This window comes from Rattus norvegicus, chromosome 10, assembly GCF_021556685.1.
Source record: "Rattus norvegicus strain SHRSP/BbbUtx chromosome 10, alternate assembly SHRSP_T2T, whole genome shotgun sequence".
Lineage (NCBI taxonomy): Eukaryota > Metazoa > Chordata > Mammalia > Rodentia > Muridae > Rattus > Rattus norvegicus.
This window is the reverse complement of record NC_141543.1, coordinates 32,427,348-32,445,468: the sequence shown is the minus strand read 5'-3', so window position 1 is coordinate 32,445,468 and position 18,121 is coordinate 32,427,348. Positions and strand designations below refer to the sequence as shown.

Sequence of the window (18,121 nt, the reverse complement as noted above, 5' to 3'; positions counted from 1 at the left end):
TAAATTTGCTCTGCCTACGTTGAAATCACAGTGGGAAGAAATCCACTGACCTCATGTGAATGCTGTTGTTTTAATTGGCTTTTTGTCCCATGCAATGAAATAACAGTGCTGCAGGCTACTTGTAGGCAGCTTTTCTTGACATACCTACCAGAAGTAATCTCTTGGGCCTAAGTCATGGACAGAAACCATCAATATTTTTTTCTCACTTTCTCAGGTGTAATTTTGAAGTTAAGGATGGAACTGGGACCCTATTACCCCATGGACTTCCTCCATGGTCAATTAACTAGGTTGGACTAAGAAGAGAGTTCCCATGTCCCTGTGGCTCATTTGATCAAGAAAGAAGTGTGTTAGTACAGGAATTTCCAAGACTGATTCCAAAACCTGCAAAATTAAAATTAAGAAAACAAAGGCCAGAGCTTACAGAATAAACAAAAAGTGTCTCCCATTGCCAAATCTTCCGCTGTTTTGCCCACTGGTACACACAGGCACAAGCAAAGCAGGGCCTTATTTGGTGATCTTGGTTAAGCATCTATCTCCATGGAGCTGTGTTGGTCAGCATTCCAACAGATTGACTTACCTCCTGCCTTACTCTATCGGTGTTTCCTGCTTTCCCTCAATTAAAATTCACCAAACCTTTCTCTCAGAAGAATGGCTCACTAAGCACAGATGCTTCTTTATCACTGCATGTTGCCCCTCCCCCAAACAATGAAATGATTTAAGTTTGCAAGATTGTTCTCAAATAGAGCAACCCTCTCTCTAGAGATTCTGTTCCTAGGAGTAGTAAAGCATCTTCTTCATCCCGTGAATGGAAATCCTAGTATGTCGCACAGGAAAGGGTTAAAAAGTGCTGGCAAGAATTCATGCGTGTGTTAATTCTTCCTGCAGCCTCACATCTCTTCCACTTTGACCTCACAGTTAATCTGTGTGATTTAATCGGGCAAAGCCTCTAGTGAGCGATTTTTTTTCCTATTTCTTTCAAACAAACACACAGCAGAGGCAGACAAAGAGAACACAGTCCCGTCTAAAAGGAAAGAAAGAAATGAAAAGAGAGCAAATAGATAAACAAACGTAAAAGGATGGACCCCCGGGAATTCCTGTGCGTGCATAGGGCATGCATGTGAGCACCTTTCTGTTTCTCTCATTTGCCTTCCTGTGTGCATCTCTGCGTGTATCCCATCCCCCTGCCTCAATTCTATTATCCTCGCAGACTTGGGAGCCGCTGCCTGAGCTGACGCTTTGATGGTATCTGCAAGCGTTTGTACTGATCTTTATTTCTGCCCCCTGAATATTAATTTTGAAGCAGGTAGCAATACATCTCCTGAGTGACGGGACCTACTAGAGGCAGGTGGGGGGAGCCAGCATCAAATCATCAGCATAATAATAATACAAAGGGGGAGGGATTCTTCTGCAACCCAGAGGCGAGAGGCGAGAGGAAAAAAAAGCGATGAGTTCGCCAAATACATGGAGCACTGGAAGCACAGTCTACTCTCCTGTATTTTCACAGAAAATGACGCTGTGGATTCTGCTCCTGCTATCGCTCTACCCAGGGTAAGATGGGCCGTTTTCAGCATTGTTTGGCTCTAGAGAGGTATGGGGGAGAGATAGGGTTTTGGAAGCAGGGAGACCACCCAGATTTGGGACACTCTTGGGATTTCAGCTTTATAATTTAGTGAAGAGTGACTATATAGGGTAGGAGAGAGACGGGGGAGAGAGAGGAAGGACATATTGGTTTATTTGTTATTGAACTAGGTTTTATTTGTTTGTGTTTTGTTTCAAAGCGCTAAAGCTCATTTCATAGATTCCGTGTTCCGGGAATAGGTTTTGAATTTGCTGCAATCTGATATGAAGTGGGCTGTGCTTGCACACCGGCATTCGAGGCCATATTGAAGGCATTTGGGTGGGGGTCTGGAAGAGAAAATTACAAATGGGGTCCTGGCGAACACAAGCGTGATCTGTGTGAGGGAGGACTGGGGGGCGGGGACAGATCTGTTTCTATTATATACTACAGTCTTCTTTGGTCGTGCACCTGAGCTTTCAGTCAGCCAGGTTTTCTATGCAGCCCCACTGACCCAGCAGCTGAATCTCGATGGGCAAATACGATTCAGCACCAAGGACAGCGATCTAGCTAAGGGCCCTATGGGAAGAGGCTTGTCAAACCATACAGCATCCCTAAATCTACAAAGGACATCCATGTAGTCAGGCCAGTGGGCCAAGACACAGCAGAGAAGCCTGGGGACCCGGCACTGGTTATTGCTACTCCTACCTTCAGATGGGAGGGGGACTACTGCACATGAGGTAGTGAATATAGTTCAATGAATGTTTAGGAAATGTACCTGGAACAGAGTTGGCCTGGCTGCAGTCTTGAAAACATGCTCAACCAAGTGAATGCAGTGCCCAAATTGTGAAGTATGCATGAGTGATTTACAGTCTTCCTGCACAAACAATAGTGGGGAGAACTGGTCAAATTCCTGAGCATGGGTGCTCCCTGAAAAGTGTTTCTTCTAGATTATTAAGTACTTCCCTGAACTAAGCCCATGAGAGTAGAATCCCTCCAAGAACAGTGCAACCCTGGCCACATCACAGTTTCCAACAAGAACTAACAGCAGGCTAGAAGTCCACACTTTCCATAGCATGCATTTGTATTTCACATTTTGAAACAAACCACTGTACAAGCTACTCCTATGGTTGTGGCCTCCCCAATCTCTGATAATAGAATCTATGAAAAATATCAAGGCACTCCTTCAGAGTTTCCTTGGAAGCTGATGTAGTAGTTGTAATAATAATAATAATAAGGCTAAGGAGTTGTGGTTTAACTACTTTTCGGCCTTGTTAGAGATATCTATCCATTTCTCTGACCTTCTTTCTCTAGTATTGGGAACAGAACATGTTGATTTTGGACGCAAAGGAGAGTCAAGCGAAGCAAAGAGTAAAAGTTGCACTTTCTTGATTCAGGCAGGCAGCATGTGCTTAGCTCATACCCCGTCCCCACTTTTTTTGTTTAATTTTTCTTTGACAATAAACATTGATCATAGTAGATAGTTTCATTAAGAACTGAAGAAGTTTTCCCAGAAGAGGAGAGGAACACTTACCGGGAATAATATTGTAAGTCACAAACCGTAGTAAAACCATTAAAATATTTTCTATTCAGAATCATCACACATTTTCCTATTACACATTTTATGAAAGTTAGTTAACTTTGTTTTGGAGATCAGAGAAATCAGAAAATTAGGCCTACCTTCCCTGTATTTCTTCAACCCATGGAACCTGTGGAATAAAATCTAGATGTATCTGTTTTTCTTATTTCCATTCCTTTTAGTAAACAATTTGTAACTAACTGCCTGAGTATATTCTTATGTATTTCATCTCTAAACATTCTATTTTAATCCAAAAATATTACTTTATTATTAGATGTGTGTGACAGTATTTATGACAGTTTTTTTCCCCTCTAATGGCCTCACTTTTTGAATCCAGTATCATCTAAAAACTGAAACTTGATGTTACATATTACAATGATAAGAGTAGCCTAGATGGCCTTTATCATAGTTTTAAATGTTGGGATTTATGTGTTATTAGAACTCTAGACAAATTTTTTTGTATCCTCACAGTAAGTAAAGAGGAAGCAACCACTGTAGTTTGGTGCAGTGTATGTGATCCGAGTTTAATGTGCTGCAGCCCCATAAACGTTCTATCTTAAAGGCCGAGTATGGAAAACTGAAACCTTGATCTCTAAAGGTGGTCCAGAGGTTGATGAGAGTGATTACAATAATATTGAAGAAAAATATGGGACCCTGAGGGTCTATGTTGTGAACAATAGCAGGTGAAAGGTACTGAACATTGTAGGAGAAGAAAAAAATGTTTAATGTACATTTTTATTTATAAATCTCTGAATAAGCTTTCTCTCCTATTAAATGACTAAACTCATTAGATTATGTCTACATCAAAGCAAAATAAATCTTAAAACAAAGCACCAGAATGAGCATATTAGAAGCTTATACTTTTCCTTACAGTGAGAATTTCACAAACTTAAGTTTGCTCAACTTCCATGTTTCTTGTTTACAACTTGTGAGAATCACTTGGGGACTTACTAAAATGGAAATTCCTAAACCACACACTGGATGATGTTTCTGAGTCATGAGGTCTGAGTGAAGTCTAAGAATGTTAATTTTAACAAGTTCTCAGAGCTCCCGTTAAAGAAATAGGCCTTTCGTCTGCCTGTTTAGAAAAGTTCACTTATTGTCATAGTTAATATATGTAAATATTTTCAACCCTAAGTTTTACTCGCCTGGCACCATAAATTAGTTGAATATCCATAAGCATTCTAATTGTAAATAAATCACTCATAAAAACCATGATTTTACTATATTTGTATCATGTGTAAAATGTTCTTGAAAAATTTTAGCATATGTACCTATGTAAATGTCTATGTAAATATAGTCCCAAATTCTATATACCTCAAATACATATATTGGCAAGTATGTTTTAAGACAAATTTTAAAAATTTGGTAAATTATTTTAATATAACTTTACTCTGTTCCAGTTTTAAAAGGTAGAAACATAAAATACAACAGAAATAAATGAGCATAGGAAATTTTTATATGAAAGAAGGCATTTCATTTCATTTTGATTATCAAAAACTATCTTATACTATATTTGGATTGATAGATAATTATTTTCAAAGAATTAGATTGGTCAGAAACAAATTAGCTTGAACTGTTGATAATCAATTTCAATTTTAATTTTTCATAGTAGTTTCCAGTTTTTTACTGTATTTAATTTTGGATTTCAACATAAATAATTCCCCTCTCTCTTATATATTTCCAGCCATCTCATATACTCTCCCCTTGATCTATTTCAAATTATGACCTCTCTGTAAATTAATCATTGTCACATTCATACATATTTTATTGAATATCTTTTTAAAGTTTATGTTTATTTCTGTTCTTAGCTGTTGCTGAATAAAATGTTTCATATGAAATATTGAAAATCGTGAAAGTTTTTCATGCCATAATTATGCTTTATACAGATTTTAATTTTTGCAAACCATAAACATAAAAGAAATACTGCACTTTTCCAATTTCTTCCAACTTGTTTACAGAGTTAATCTCCGCGGGTGAGCCTGTTACTCTACATCTGTACACATTCTTTACCTTGTTTTATCTTGAAAACTACTTTTGCTTTTCATAAGCACATATAATTAATTGTTTTGGTTTTCCACCCAGGATTCCAATTAGTCTGCCTTAAGCAACCACGTGAAAAGTTAAAAAAAGAGGACATATGTATGACTCAGATTTTCCAAGAATTCTTTCTCCACCACACCATAGATCAAACACCTGGATAACAGGCTGGGATTTCCAAACTATGTTTTTGTATTTTTTGCTTTTGTTTTGCATTTAATGTCTCAGTATGTGTAGCTCATACTGGGACTCTAGGTTGGTTTATAGACCGTTGCTCCACACCAGTTTAAAAAATTAGGTTTCACTTAGACAATTAGCTGCACAAATGGCTTATGTCCATACTTAATTAAGTCACAGAAAATTTAATGGTAAAAACATGGTTACATATTGTATAATTTCCACTCAAATTAAAAGTAAGTCAAGACTGATTGTAGGGACATGATTCTTGTAGTTTGTTTTGTGCTACCAGGCTCATGGTTGCTTGTTGGATATAGCTTCTTAGCTTGTCAAACAGAGATGTTTAAAAATTTAAGCACAATGTAAATGTCTCTCAAGCAGTCTCGTCAAGCTACCATACTTACCAGAACAGAGGGCAGGTAATTGCAATCAATAACACCACAGGTAATAGCAGCTGATTTAAAATACAAACAGTTGTACTTTCTATGTGCACACATTTCCGCACTTACTGTGCACATGTGCCCTGTTTAACTATCACGATGCGCACATATCTTTCCATGTGAAACCACGTACATTCTCATGTTGTTACTCCTGATTTTTTTTGTATCCTCAGCAAACCCCTTCATCTGTTCTGTAATTCTGTTATCTAGTTTCTCAAGCCTGGTGGTGATCACTATTTCCCCGGACCATAGCGAAGATGACATACAATTGGCATACACGTATAAAGCTCACTATATTTACATACATGACAGAAGTAAATTTAAAGTATGCCTATTTTATTGCTGATTTCGAAGATGTCTTTTCTTTCACTAGTTACCCATAAGATGCCTCATGCTGGGAATTGGTTCTAGAACATAGAGATACTAAATGAGCCATGTCTCCAGTGAGATGATTTTTTTTCCTTTTGGCATCAGTCTAAACAAAAATAATCATGGGATAATTGTCTAAATTGAAATCCAGATTGTTTTGACACCCATACTGCTTGAACTTCCAGACGGTTGAGTTAAGACTTTTGTGATCAATTTAGAAAAGTTGTTTCTGAAAAATCACAAGTATGTACCAATTTTACAGAGTCTAGAAAATATATATTATGTCAAAATGTCCCTCAGATAAATTAAAATGTTTAACCCAAAATTTTTGGAGGATTTCTTGGGATCTTAGTCTTTACCCATTATACTGTCATTAAATGAAATCACACTGTGGTCTATAGACCAACATACTTAGGCAAACCTTAATATTCAGTAGCATTGTATACTTAAGAACATACCAAATGCACCAGATTGGAATTTGTATTTGGAAAAATACATTTCTTTTATGATCACACATATTTAACTTAATTTATTAGTTTAAATGTCATCACCATTTAAAATAGTTAAACGTCATCACCACTATGTCTTTTATTGAGAAAACCCACAGGAAAATTTTCTCAGTGTTTTTCTTCAATTTCCTTACAAAAAGTCCTAGAAAAGTGAAAGATAAAAAGTTGAAATTGATTTAATAGTACCAAATATTAAAGGGGAAATGACAGTATTTTATCACTGGCTAGAAACTTAACTTTAAAATATGTGTATATTAAAGGATATGATTTTGACTTTTTTATTACCTCCATCATGCTAGAGGTTACTTAATTAGTATTGCTATGGGATATCCCAATATTGAGACACAAACATTTTTACTTCTAGGAGAAAATGAAGTTCTAAGAGTTGATAATAGGTTTCAGTCTTACTAGAATGTTTATATCAATAGTCCCTACATCTTCACCAGACTTGCAGGTTAGAATAGAAAGATACTGCTTTCTCCTTTCAAGAGTTGTCATAACGAAGAAGAAAGCAGAGTCAAGAGACTGCTTAGGAGTTCCTACATAGCAGCTAGCGAGGTCCGAGATTCCCGTTGTTTCATTACTATTGTACAGACTGTGGTCTCTTCAAGTACAGTGACCTAAAAGCAACTCCAGGTATAAGAAATCACATTGATTGTTTTGAAACAAAGAGGCCTCTTCACATCACATTCCTGGGAGAGTTTTTCCTTTCTCATTAGATCCACATACTGGAGGTCGAATATTTTATAAAGGAAAATAATAAAAGCCCTTTTTAAGTTCCATATTAGTGGCTTAGGGTAAAAATAAAATTCAACTCCAAATCATATTAATCCTTGTAGTATTACATAAGTGTATATAAACACGGTAATAATTCTATATTATTATAAGATCATTGTATAGCTGTGCATAGATAAAGTACCATGCAAATGGGAAATAAGTAACCTTGACATTACACTCTCCACCCATTCATAAAGAAAACCATAAGAACAGAAAATAACATAGTAGTGGGCAAAACAAGGGATGTTTTTAAAAGCAAGAATCCTTGGTAGTAATTGAAACCCTGCAGTGAATATAAGTTCAGTTACAGAAAAAAGTCTATGTAGTAGGTCAAATAGAAAGTAAATTCTGTAATTTATTGGGTCAAATTTAGGTAAAGTGTTTCAAAAATACCACTAAATATACCTTGTCAATATTCAATATACACTTGTGTTAGAGAAAGTAAATGATAATGGTCTTTTTGCTGTTTGGTACATATTAGTCATTTTATAAGTTGCCTTTGAAAATATACCTAAAATACCTAGTTGTTAAACACTCTATACACAAAGCTTGATATAAATTAGTCTAGCATGGTGGTTCATTTCTTAATTCCATGGCACTAGAAAGTTTCTGAGTTCAAGGCCAGCCTAGTCAATGTGGTGAATTTCAGGACAGAACAGGCAACATAGTAAGACCTTATCTCTAAACAAAAAGCAAAAATTTAAAGAAATTTTCTTAATTTATTAAAGGGACAATATTTGTGTGAGATTTACTGTATTATCTAAGTAAGAGTTATAGAGCAGTTTAGGCTAGAAGATCTGTTCTTGACATTCTGAGTTGTCGTCTAAAGCGACACGACCAGAAAGGTATAGAAATAATTATTAAACTTCATCCAGATAAGAGATGCTTGTATGCTGCATGTTGCTGTTAGAGAGTAGGGTAGAATTGTAGTGATAGGAAAACATAGGACAGAGAGCCTATCATTCACAAGCATTTGAAAATCCATCTATAAGCATCTAGTTACAGTTTTACTATGATAACACCCTTTTCTTTTATTGTTGCTCAAAGTTTTAAATATACTTCTATAGCCATATTTCATACATATAGGAAAATTATAAATTAATGGGGTTTATTTTTGAAGAAGAGTATACATGCTTTGAAATGTCATCTTAATACTTAGAAAATATCTAGTTAAAAAATAAACCCAAAACAGAACAACAGAAACAAAAGTCAGTGATTAAAGCTACCCTGTGCCCTATGGCACTGACTTGCCATAGATTAAATTCCCAAAACTTGAATGCGTTGTGTGTTATATATGTGTATGTTATATAATTTAAAATATGTCAAAATAATACATAATTGCATTATGTAACATATTATAGTATAGTAATATAAACTAGACATTTGGTTATATAAATGGAAAAATATATACTTATAAGTAATATATAGTTATAAATAATATATATTTCTCATTATCTCTAACTGATATATCTTTTCTTAGCCTTTGTTAGTTCTATATACATGGTCAAATTCAGTCATAGAAGATACCATGACCACCTTAAGTATGCATATCAACAGTATTCTCTAGTTTACTCCAGAAGTATTTAAAGCAAGATCATTTGGATAGAACAAAACCAAAACTACAGGAATGGAGGCATTCATATTTGAAGTGCAAAACCAAGTATCATATAAGAGTACACACAAGAAATTTTTAGTGCCTCTACAGTTTTTATTTTAATTTTATTTAAGTTTAGCATTTCCAATATATAATATTTTGGTAAAAGTAAAGGTTATTAGTCATATCAACAAGCTAACTGCTTTCTTAAGCAATGGCTTTTCGCTATTCATGAATAAACAAATAATAAATGAATAATTGCTAAACTACAAGAGTGGAATACTTGATCAGTGGACAGGCATATCTACTGAAATGCTCATTTAAGATACACTCTTTTTTCATTTAACAAACCATGTTAAAATATATATATAATATATAAATATATATTATATACATATATATTTGCTTACTATCTGTCTCGGGAAAGATAATTTTAATGAACTTGTTTGCCTCCTCCAATACGTGCTCAATAATTTAAATTTATTTAATTAAATAATGAGAGACATTAAATTTTCTCTGTAAGACTTCTTTACTTAGAAAAGAAAGAAAGAAAAATACTTTTATTTTCAAAAGACTCTTTCTTTTAAACTTTATATCCCTCAAGTCTGGCTACAAACCAAGAAAAAACATGCTGTAACAAGACAGTTCATTCTAAAGTATGATGACGTCTTTAAGAGGGCCAACTACTGAGTTGTATCTGGCTAGACACTCATTTGTAGTTAGGCATTTACTTACATATGAAGCCCCAGCCACTTATGTAAAAAGGCAGGCGATCATTTCTCTATGGTTACTTTGAGTGGTGACTGAAGGCTGTACTTGTGCCTGTTACTGCTGTTACTACATTTCCTGAATCTATGCTATTTCTTCAATGTTTCTCTCTAACTCAGTAATCCTGTCTCCCCTTCTTAACTCTAAATTTTGTAAGCATGCAAAATACATATTTTTAAGTCTTCTAATTACTTTAATTTCTAAATTTTATAAATTCTCTTCTTTTGACTGCAGTAACATAATTAATCCTAGGAAAAGTCTGTAATTTCTACAATATCTGCACTACTCACTTTAAGTGTGTTATTTCTGTGAACCAGAAACTATCTCTAACAATGTGGCAAAGATCTAATAAGAATGTATGTTGTGTGGCTCCTCCCTGATTATAACAACCCCAAATAAAACTAGAGAGATAATTATTTTCCAGTAGATGGTATCAAAATACTGACATTTGTTCATTAAGCAAAATTACTAAAGTCATTACTGAGGACATACTTGGTTTGCCTATCTGGACAGTCAATTCATTTTTGTTAGAATATATGCACTTATAGTTAGAGGGTACTGGGAGAGGTGAGAGGCCCGAACCCAGGGCCTTGCGCTTCCTAGGCAAGCGCTCTACCACTGAGCTAAATCCCCAACCCCCAGCTAAATCCCCAACCCCCTCACAGTCTTGAATAGCTCTCCAATTTTCTTGTGCCTCATTGATGTCATCATAGCAGGGGGAAATCATCTGTCACCTAGGTTACCGAAACAGCACCAAAAATACCTTTCTAACCCCATGTTTGCTTCCCATCAATTCATTTGTGACAGAGCAGAAAAAGCTCCGAAACTTGCATGTTCAATAAAAACCCAATCAAATCAGTGTTTCAGGATTTAAAGGATAGTTAGATGAGTTTTTTTGGTAGCATTTTTCTAATATAAGTGGCCATAGATTTCTACTTTTAACATTAATATTAATGAAACTGAGTGTTTATGTATTTTCTTTATGCTTGCTGTATTTTTCAACACAATCATTTGAGATACAATGGTTCATGTACTGTAAAATCTTTTTAATGTTGAGTTTTAATATATCTAGCCATCTTCACTTGATCTTAGCCAAAAGGCCAAGAAGCGATTCTAGCCATCGTCATGGTGTGTCTGCATTGAAGTTTATGTGACAATGTTGCCATCTACATTACTATGAAAGTACTTTTGAGACTGTGTTTTAATTTGTCTCGGTGAAAATCTTAGATATGAAAATAGCTGTGTTGTAGCACTACAATCATTTCGTAGAAGAGTTTTCCAGTGTCCAACAGTGAAAATTTCAAAGTGCAAATTTCACAGCTTTAGAATGTAATGTTTACAAAATATCATGCATCTATATAATCAATTATCCAAAAGCTAGCAGCATGAAATAGATAGGTCTTCCTCAGATTTCCTCAGAAACACATATATGAGCAGCTTAGGTGGGCACTTATTGTCCAGAGTCTCTAAGTGGCATGATGTTCTACAGATATTTAAAGTCATTAAGTAATATACTTTCAATCACTCGTGCCTTATGCTGGAGGTTACCCAGACAGACCCTGACATGTGACAGTGTTCAAAAGAAAAGTGTTGACTTAGTCTCCTGGGACTTCTGTATAAACGTATCATAGGTTGTGACTAATATACATGAACAGAACCTTGTTTCTCACAATCCTGTAGAACCTTAGTATGGCATGCTCCCAATGAGAGAGTTCTGCTGTATGGCAGAGCTTTTTGTTTGCCACACAGAATGTAATTAGATGCCTTTAAACACTAGGTTCGTTTTCTGTTTTTCTCTACATTTGCTGTATATGAGTTGATTATCTACTTCTCATTTTCTTTGAGGAATGCTATCTTTCAATGAAATTCTCATGAGTTACCTCAGAATTTTAGAGTTGTTTGCACACTTGTATTATATTTCAGGCTTTAAGATGAAGGTATTGACTCAGATAATATTCACACACCTAATATTTATTTTTGAAAACAAAAAATGAATAAAGTGCCAACACACACACACACAGAGAGAATTTATAGAATTTAGAGTATTAAATATATATACCAAATAAAATTAACTGCTATAAAATCACAGATATGTAAGTATTCAAATATTGTTGATAATATTCTTGACAGTTTTTGAAGGTTTTCCAGGTTATTCTCTGGCAAGTAGGTCATTTACAGCTTCACAGATTCAACAAAGAAGTTCTTCCTAAAACTCATTGTCGTAGTTTCAAGATGTTATATAGGCTCTGTTCCTAGTGTTATGACAAGTGCTAAAAAACAGAGCTAAATAAGATAAGCACTTGTTCTTATGGTACTAATATTTCAGAATAAAACCTGTCTTTAAAATGTAGTGTTGGATTACATATGATGATGTTATAAGTTTACCTTTATAATTTTACTGACAGTCAGTTACTGGCTTGTTTCACTTATTTCACATGACTCCAGGAAGTTGTATAAGTAATATACTTTATCCTCTGTCGTTTTTATACAACTACATCTACAAAGTTCCATTCATGTTCCCCTGGCAGACATGGCCAAATATGTGTCTTTTCTGAACTCTTAAGTACTCAGCTGATTGTGGAACAAAAGTGGAAATTAAAGAAGATAAATCCATTCCATCACTCCATGGCCTGGTTCCTCTGCCTTTAGTAAATATTCATTACACTCCTAGATATCTTGGTCCTGTTTTATTTTCAATATAAGATGGAAACATACACAGACACACACACACACACACACACACACACACACACACACACACACACACCAGCCTTGCAGCATAAAGGAAGACAGTAAAGAGAAAAACAAACAATAAAACAACAATAAACTAAAAAAGAAAACACACACACACGCACAATAACGGCACTTCCTTACAATAGGTATTACAGACAGATCAAATAAGGTTTGTAATATGATTGAAAATAAAATTATTCTGGACAACGAATAAAAAGTTACAGTGATTATTTTAAGAGTTGAAATTATTATGGGGTTGAGTAAACATCATACTTATAATTAGAATGGTTTGAGGTGAGAGCAAATGCAAGGACCTTAAGGAAATAGGATTTTGACATAATTTGAACACTAAACTAAATCCAGATGTTTGACCAGTTGTAAACAAAGGTAGAAAACTCAAAAGAAAGAATTTGGGTAGCCAGAAACTATTTCTTAGTGCCAAGACTTACAGCTACAGTATAAATTTAAACGGTAGCTCAGGTGAAGGCTTGGTGTTGGTGAGAATATTTCAGGGTATCCGTCTCGTTCTTAAGGAAGAGATGTGCAGAATGATGAATTTGGTAGTTCACACACCAATCTCCAATCACTTGACAATTAACTTACTAACTATTGGCTTCCTGCTATCTCAGAAATCTCAAGGTCGAAATCATCTTAATTGTCATAACAGTCCAGTTATTTCAAACAGAATTATTTATAGTAGTTATCAAAGCATCTCTCTCTGCATATTCACTGACTTGTTTAAACAAATTTAGTTACATGGTGCTAAAATTTTTACTGTGGAAAAACAGTAAGGAATTTCTCGTACACTAATTACATTTTGTATTAGTTGATTGATTTAAAAATTCTAAGGACTTGTCATGGAGAGGATTAATAGATACGTTTTAATTTATTACGTATAAAATTAATTAGTGTGGACTAAATTTAACAAAAGTAAGATTCATCTATGCTGAAGATTGACTTTGTGATTTGGGCAAGATGGAGTTTTTAAAACTTCAGATTCAAATTTTTTGTAGACTCCTTCAGTTCTTTTAGTTGTCATCAGCTGCCCAGTGCCTCTTGACTGGCCAGTTAAAAAGGTTTGGAGAATTCAGCAGGTCACTAGCTTCTGTAAACCCCAAAGCTAAGGATATCATCCAATACCACCTGAAGCTGACAACAGATTCCCCTGTCTTTCTACCACTTCCTCATCTGATATTATCACCAAAGTAAGTTCAAATGCCCCGAATTATGACTTGATTTATTTTTGTTTTTTAACTACACAATAATATTAATTCAGAATGACTTAATGGCTCTAACCTTATGACAAGGTGAAAGTTATCAATTCATTAATAAATGAATCATAAAACCACCTTTTATTAATATAATTTTTTATTTTCTAATGAAATCAACATGGTAGCTTAAAACATGTTTAACCTTCACAGCCATTTCCATATTAGAAAAGGCTAACTAGGACACTATCACTCATATTTTGCTGACACATATTCTCTCGTGTTTTGCTGAGAGTAGAGGTCTGTGTTAACATTGCTGAAATTAACTTGCATAAAGAGGTAAAAGGAAAAGCAATGTACTATCTAAGCACCAAAAATAAATACGTAAATTGTCTAACAAAGTTACAAAACCACTATACTAAATCAGTAATAAAACATTCGTTGCTGGAACCCTAGGAACCAAGATCAAATATAAAGGCAAATGAGATCCTTTGAAATTCACCCAAACTTGTGAAAGAGAAAGCCCATAAGAATTCAGCGTCCTGAACTAGTATTCATCAGGTAAATGCCCAGTTCAGACACAGTAGGATAGACAATATTCTGGAGATTCTAGATGAGTGCATCAATAAAACCTTGTTTGAATGACTTTGAACTTGGTGCATTTAACTACATTTCTGGATATTTTGCAGACATTACATGAGAAAAAATGCCAACCTTTTCTTTCTTATACCCGCTCTCAGGGAGCGTCAGACTTCACTAGACATGGGACAGTTTTGCCCTTGACACACAGACAATTTGGGAGGATGCACAGATTTTTCTGTGCATCTATGGTTCTGTTGTAAATACATAATATTTGTGCTGGTGTATATGTAGGAGTTTATTTATATTTTCTTTTTCTTCCTTTTCTTGAATTTTCTTTTTTACTTTATGTATATGAGTACACTGTATCTGTCCTTGGACATCAGATGAGAGCATCAGATCCCATTACAGAGGGTTACGAGTTACCATGTGGTTGCTGGGAATTGAACTCAGGACCTCTGGAAGAGCAGCCATCTCTCTTAACTTCTGAGCCATCTTTCTAGCTCCTTCTTTTTATTTTTGACAGAAAAGAGAACAAAAGTATTATCCATTGCTTGAAATAGTGGTTGTTCTGGAAGAAAAGGCTCATCTTTCTCACAAAACATTGAGATTTAAAGTGGAGAGAGGCACTTCAGTAGATTTAACCTCAGTGTCAAGTTAGTTGCACTGGGAGACAGATTATTCACACTCTAAGAGAATGACAGAGGATTGTCTTTCATGTTAAGTGCTGCCTTTCTCTACTTGTTCAAGTGTTTTTCTCCACAAATAAAAATAGAGGTGTTTGATACCAGCACAACACCTATCACTTTCTTTTCCTACCTACAGCTTTGTCTTGCATACGAGTCTCAAATCCAAGCTGATTAACTGAAGGTTGAAAAAAATCTAAACCTCTAAAACGTTACTTTTGAAATTCAGCCACTCTCATGATTTCACAGCAACTAAATGTCCTGTGGCTATTTACATTTTGAATATGAATTTTTATGCTTTAGGTTTATCACATTTTAATTCCAGCATGTGCAGTGCATGTGTGTGTTTGTGTGTGCATGCATAAGTGTACATATATGAGTATTTTTGTGTGAGTACAGGTGACATAGATGCCAGAGATCTAGGGTTCCCGGGAGCTGGGAGTGCAGGCTGTTACGAGCTAACCAATGTGGGCTGTAGGATCTGAGTCAGGCCTTCTGGAAGAGTACTATTTCCTCAGAACCACTGAACCATGTCTCCATCCCATTATTTACTGGATTTTTTTAAATCTCCAGTGCTAGTAGTTTGGTGTAATTTTATAACCTCAGCATATTCATTTAAAAATACTAAAAACTAAAAATTAGTATCACTTTTCATAATAGAAGACAGCTAGCTCCAAAGTAGTTGCAATAAAACCAGAACAATGTTACTATGTTTTTATTACATGGTTTTTATCTATCAGAAAATTTGATTTTGTTTTTGCTCACTTTACAAAGCAGATTAGCACACTGAAAACAATCATTGAACGCCAATTACAGACAACTGAGACTTTACCAAATATGATTATATACGCTGAAAGAATATTAAAAACAGTGAAACATGCTACATATCTTTTTAATGTCTTTTGATACTATGTCTACATGACATTCCAAATGGTTTGTTTTCTCAGAATGATTAGAAAGGTTTAAGTTAAATAGGGACTGAATTAGTAGGACGCAAATATTAAAGACAGTGATATTTTTGATTGACAGTGTGTTTTGAGTTGTATACAAAAAACCAATTGTTATTTATATCAAAAGTGAATTAAAGAAGTTTTAAATGTTTAAAAACGGTTATCCAAGAAATTGTTTTATTCTTTTTCAAGGGCTCTTACATTTCCTACACCTCCCTATCACTTGAATACCGTTGGTTTGATTTCAGCTTTGATCAGTTAGGTCACCAAGTATAAAAAGTTCTGCTAATATTTGTATTTGTATAAGGACCTTTACATAATTTTAATATGCAGGATTAAAAATGAGTTGTCTAGATTGTGTTTGAGTATATGTTGTAGAAGAGGCAGCATTATGAAATCTGGAGTACAATAGTGAACATATATAAAAATATAAATTATTTTTTCTTTGAACTTATTCTTAGTGGTACATATGATCACTTTTAGGTCTTGCATGTTGTTATTGTTAAAATTTATCTTTGATTTTCATGCTGGATCAGAACAAGGAGTGCAGAGTCTGATGATGGGCTATAGCTGATTTGGGAGGATGCTTGCTTGCTTACAGAAAATGCTGGGTTTTATCCCCATCACAATTGTCAAAAAAATAGTATTTTTCTCAGTTTTCTAAATAAGGACATTGATTTTTTTCTAATAAATAAATTGACAAGGAAAACTGCCTATTAGTAATTATCCATTTATATTTCTTCCTAACCCTGTTTAAAATCAACTCTTTAGTTTCCATCTTATGAGAGAACTGTCATAGTTGAGATGGCTTTAGAATTTGTTGCATGTTCTGGTCTTGAACTTGTGCTGTTGGGACCTAAAACCTACATCTAGAGTATGTCAATGCATCAATTGCTTGTCCACACAGAAGGGTTGGTTGGCACTTAATGAGAAGAACAATGGCTGATAGGAAATACAGTATAATGGGAAGATCATCTGCATAACCTTTAATTGTTGTATAAAACTATTAGGAGAAAATTAACTTACAGATTTTAACTAATTTTACAAATAACACATGCTATTATTGAGCCATTCAATATTTTAAAATGATTTTAAATGGCTATCTTAGCAAATGCCAGGCAGTTGGATGATTTTGGAAAGATGCTATTAAGGTCAGAAATAGCTAATGGGAGTCTAATTTTCCTAACTTTTGTGGTTAATTTGGTAATTTTAAGCTGTCTTTTTGAGAAATTAAATGTAAATAAGTGAGCAAGGTGAAAATAGAAATTGTGTATTGCACAAAGGAGCAAAAGTTTATGTCTTAACCATCTCTAAAAAGAAAATATTATACAAAAATCCAGGAAATACCTTCATCTACTTGCTAATCTTTCTTCTCTCCCTTTGTCTCTAATGAATGGCTATCCTCATGCTATCACAAATACTTTATCCTACATTAAACTTTACATCATGTTTGTATATGTTTGTATGCACATCATATTTTGTTGAGAATTCTATTTTTGAGTTTGTTTTGTTGTCGGTACCCACATCTTGTTAACTTCTTTGACATCCAGCAACTTCATTCCATGACATTGATTGCACTTCATTCCAAGAACATCACACATTTTATGAAACAACTCTACTGGCAATTTGGCGTATATTCATTTCTATCTATGGGTCAACTTAGGAATGGGTCTATAGATGTCTTTATGCCTAAATTCAAGATGCTATGGGCATGTATATCTTTCTGGAATAAAATAACAGAAGGACTGCATTATAAGAGGTACAGATGCCCAGGACAGAGAGATAATAGCAAACTATTTTTCTCCCACAGATATATTAAACATAAACACTCCATGTCATTGCGCAATTTGGGAGAAAAGAGTCAAAGCAAAATAAAAACAAACCATGATAAGAGGTCTGTGTCAGAGCAACTGGATCATGGTAGTAATCCTAGAACATCGACTGACTATTCTTTGCCTGTAGAAACTCTTTGTTCTTTGCAAGTATAGAGGTTGCCTTCATGCTTGACCCTATCACTTCCTATATTCCAATATTCATTTGCTTTATCTGAAGCAGATACATTTTGGGAAGCTAATTCTAACTCAGAATTTAGTACAGGATAAATAATTAAATTCACCATCTAGCTGGCAATGTTGTCTTAGTGTACACCATCCTCGA

The 18,121-nt window shown here is 34.7% G+C and overlaps 1 protein-coding gene across 2 annotated transcripts in view; it reads left to right on the top strand.

Moving 5' to 3' along the window:
• The first annotated feature begins 1,188 nt into the window (after positions 1 to 1,188).
• Gabrg2 (gamma-aminobutyric acid type A receptor subunit gamma 2) overlaps positions 1,189 to 18,121 on the top strand; it is an 88,669-nt gene continuing 71,736 nt past the window's right edge. For both annotated transcript variants that reach the window (NM_183327.2, NM_001393775.1), the window contains 1 exon segment: positions 1,189 to 1,548. In NM_183327.2, coding sequence (NP_899156.1) covers positions 1,445 to 1,548 — 104 coding nt within the window. In that variant the 5' untranslated portion in view covers positions 1,189 to 1,444.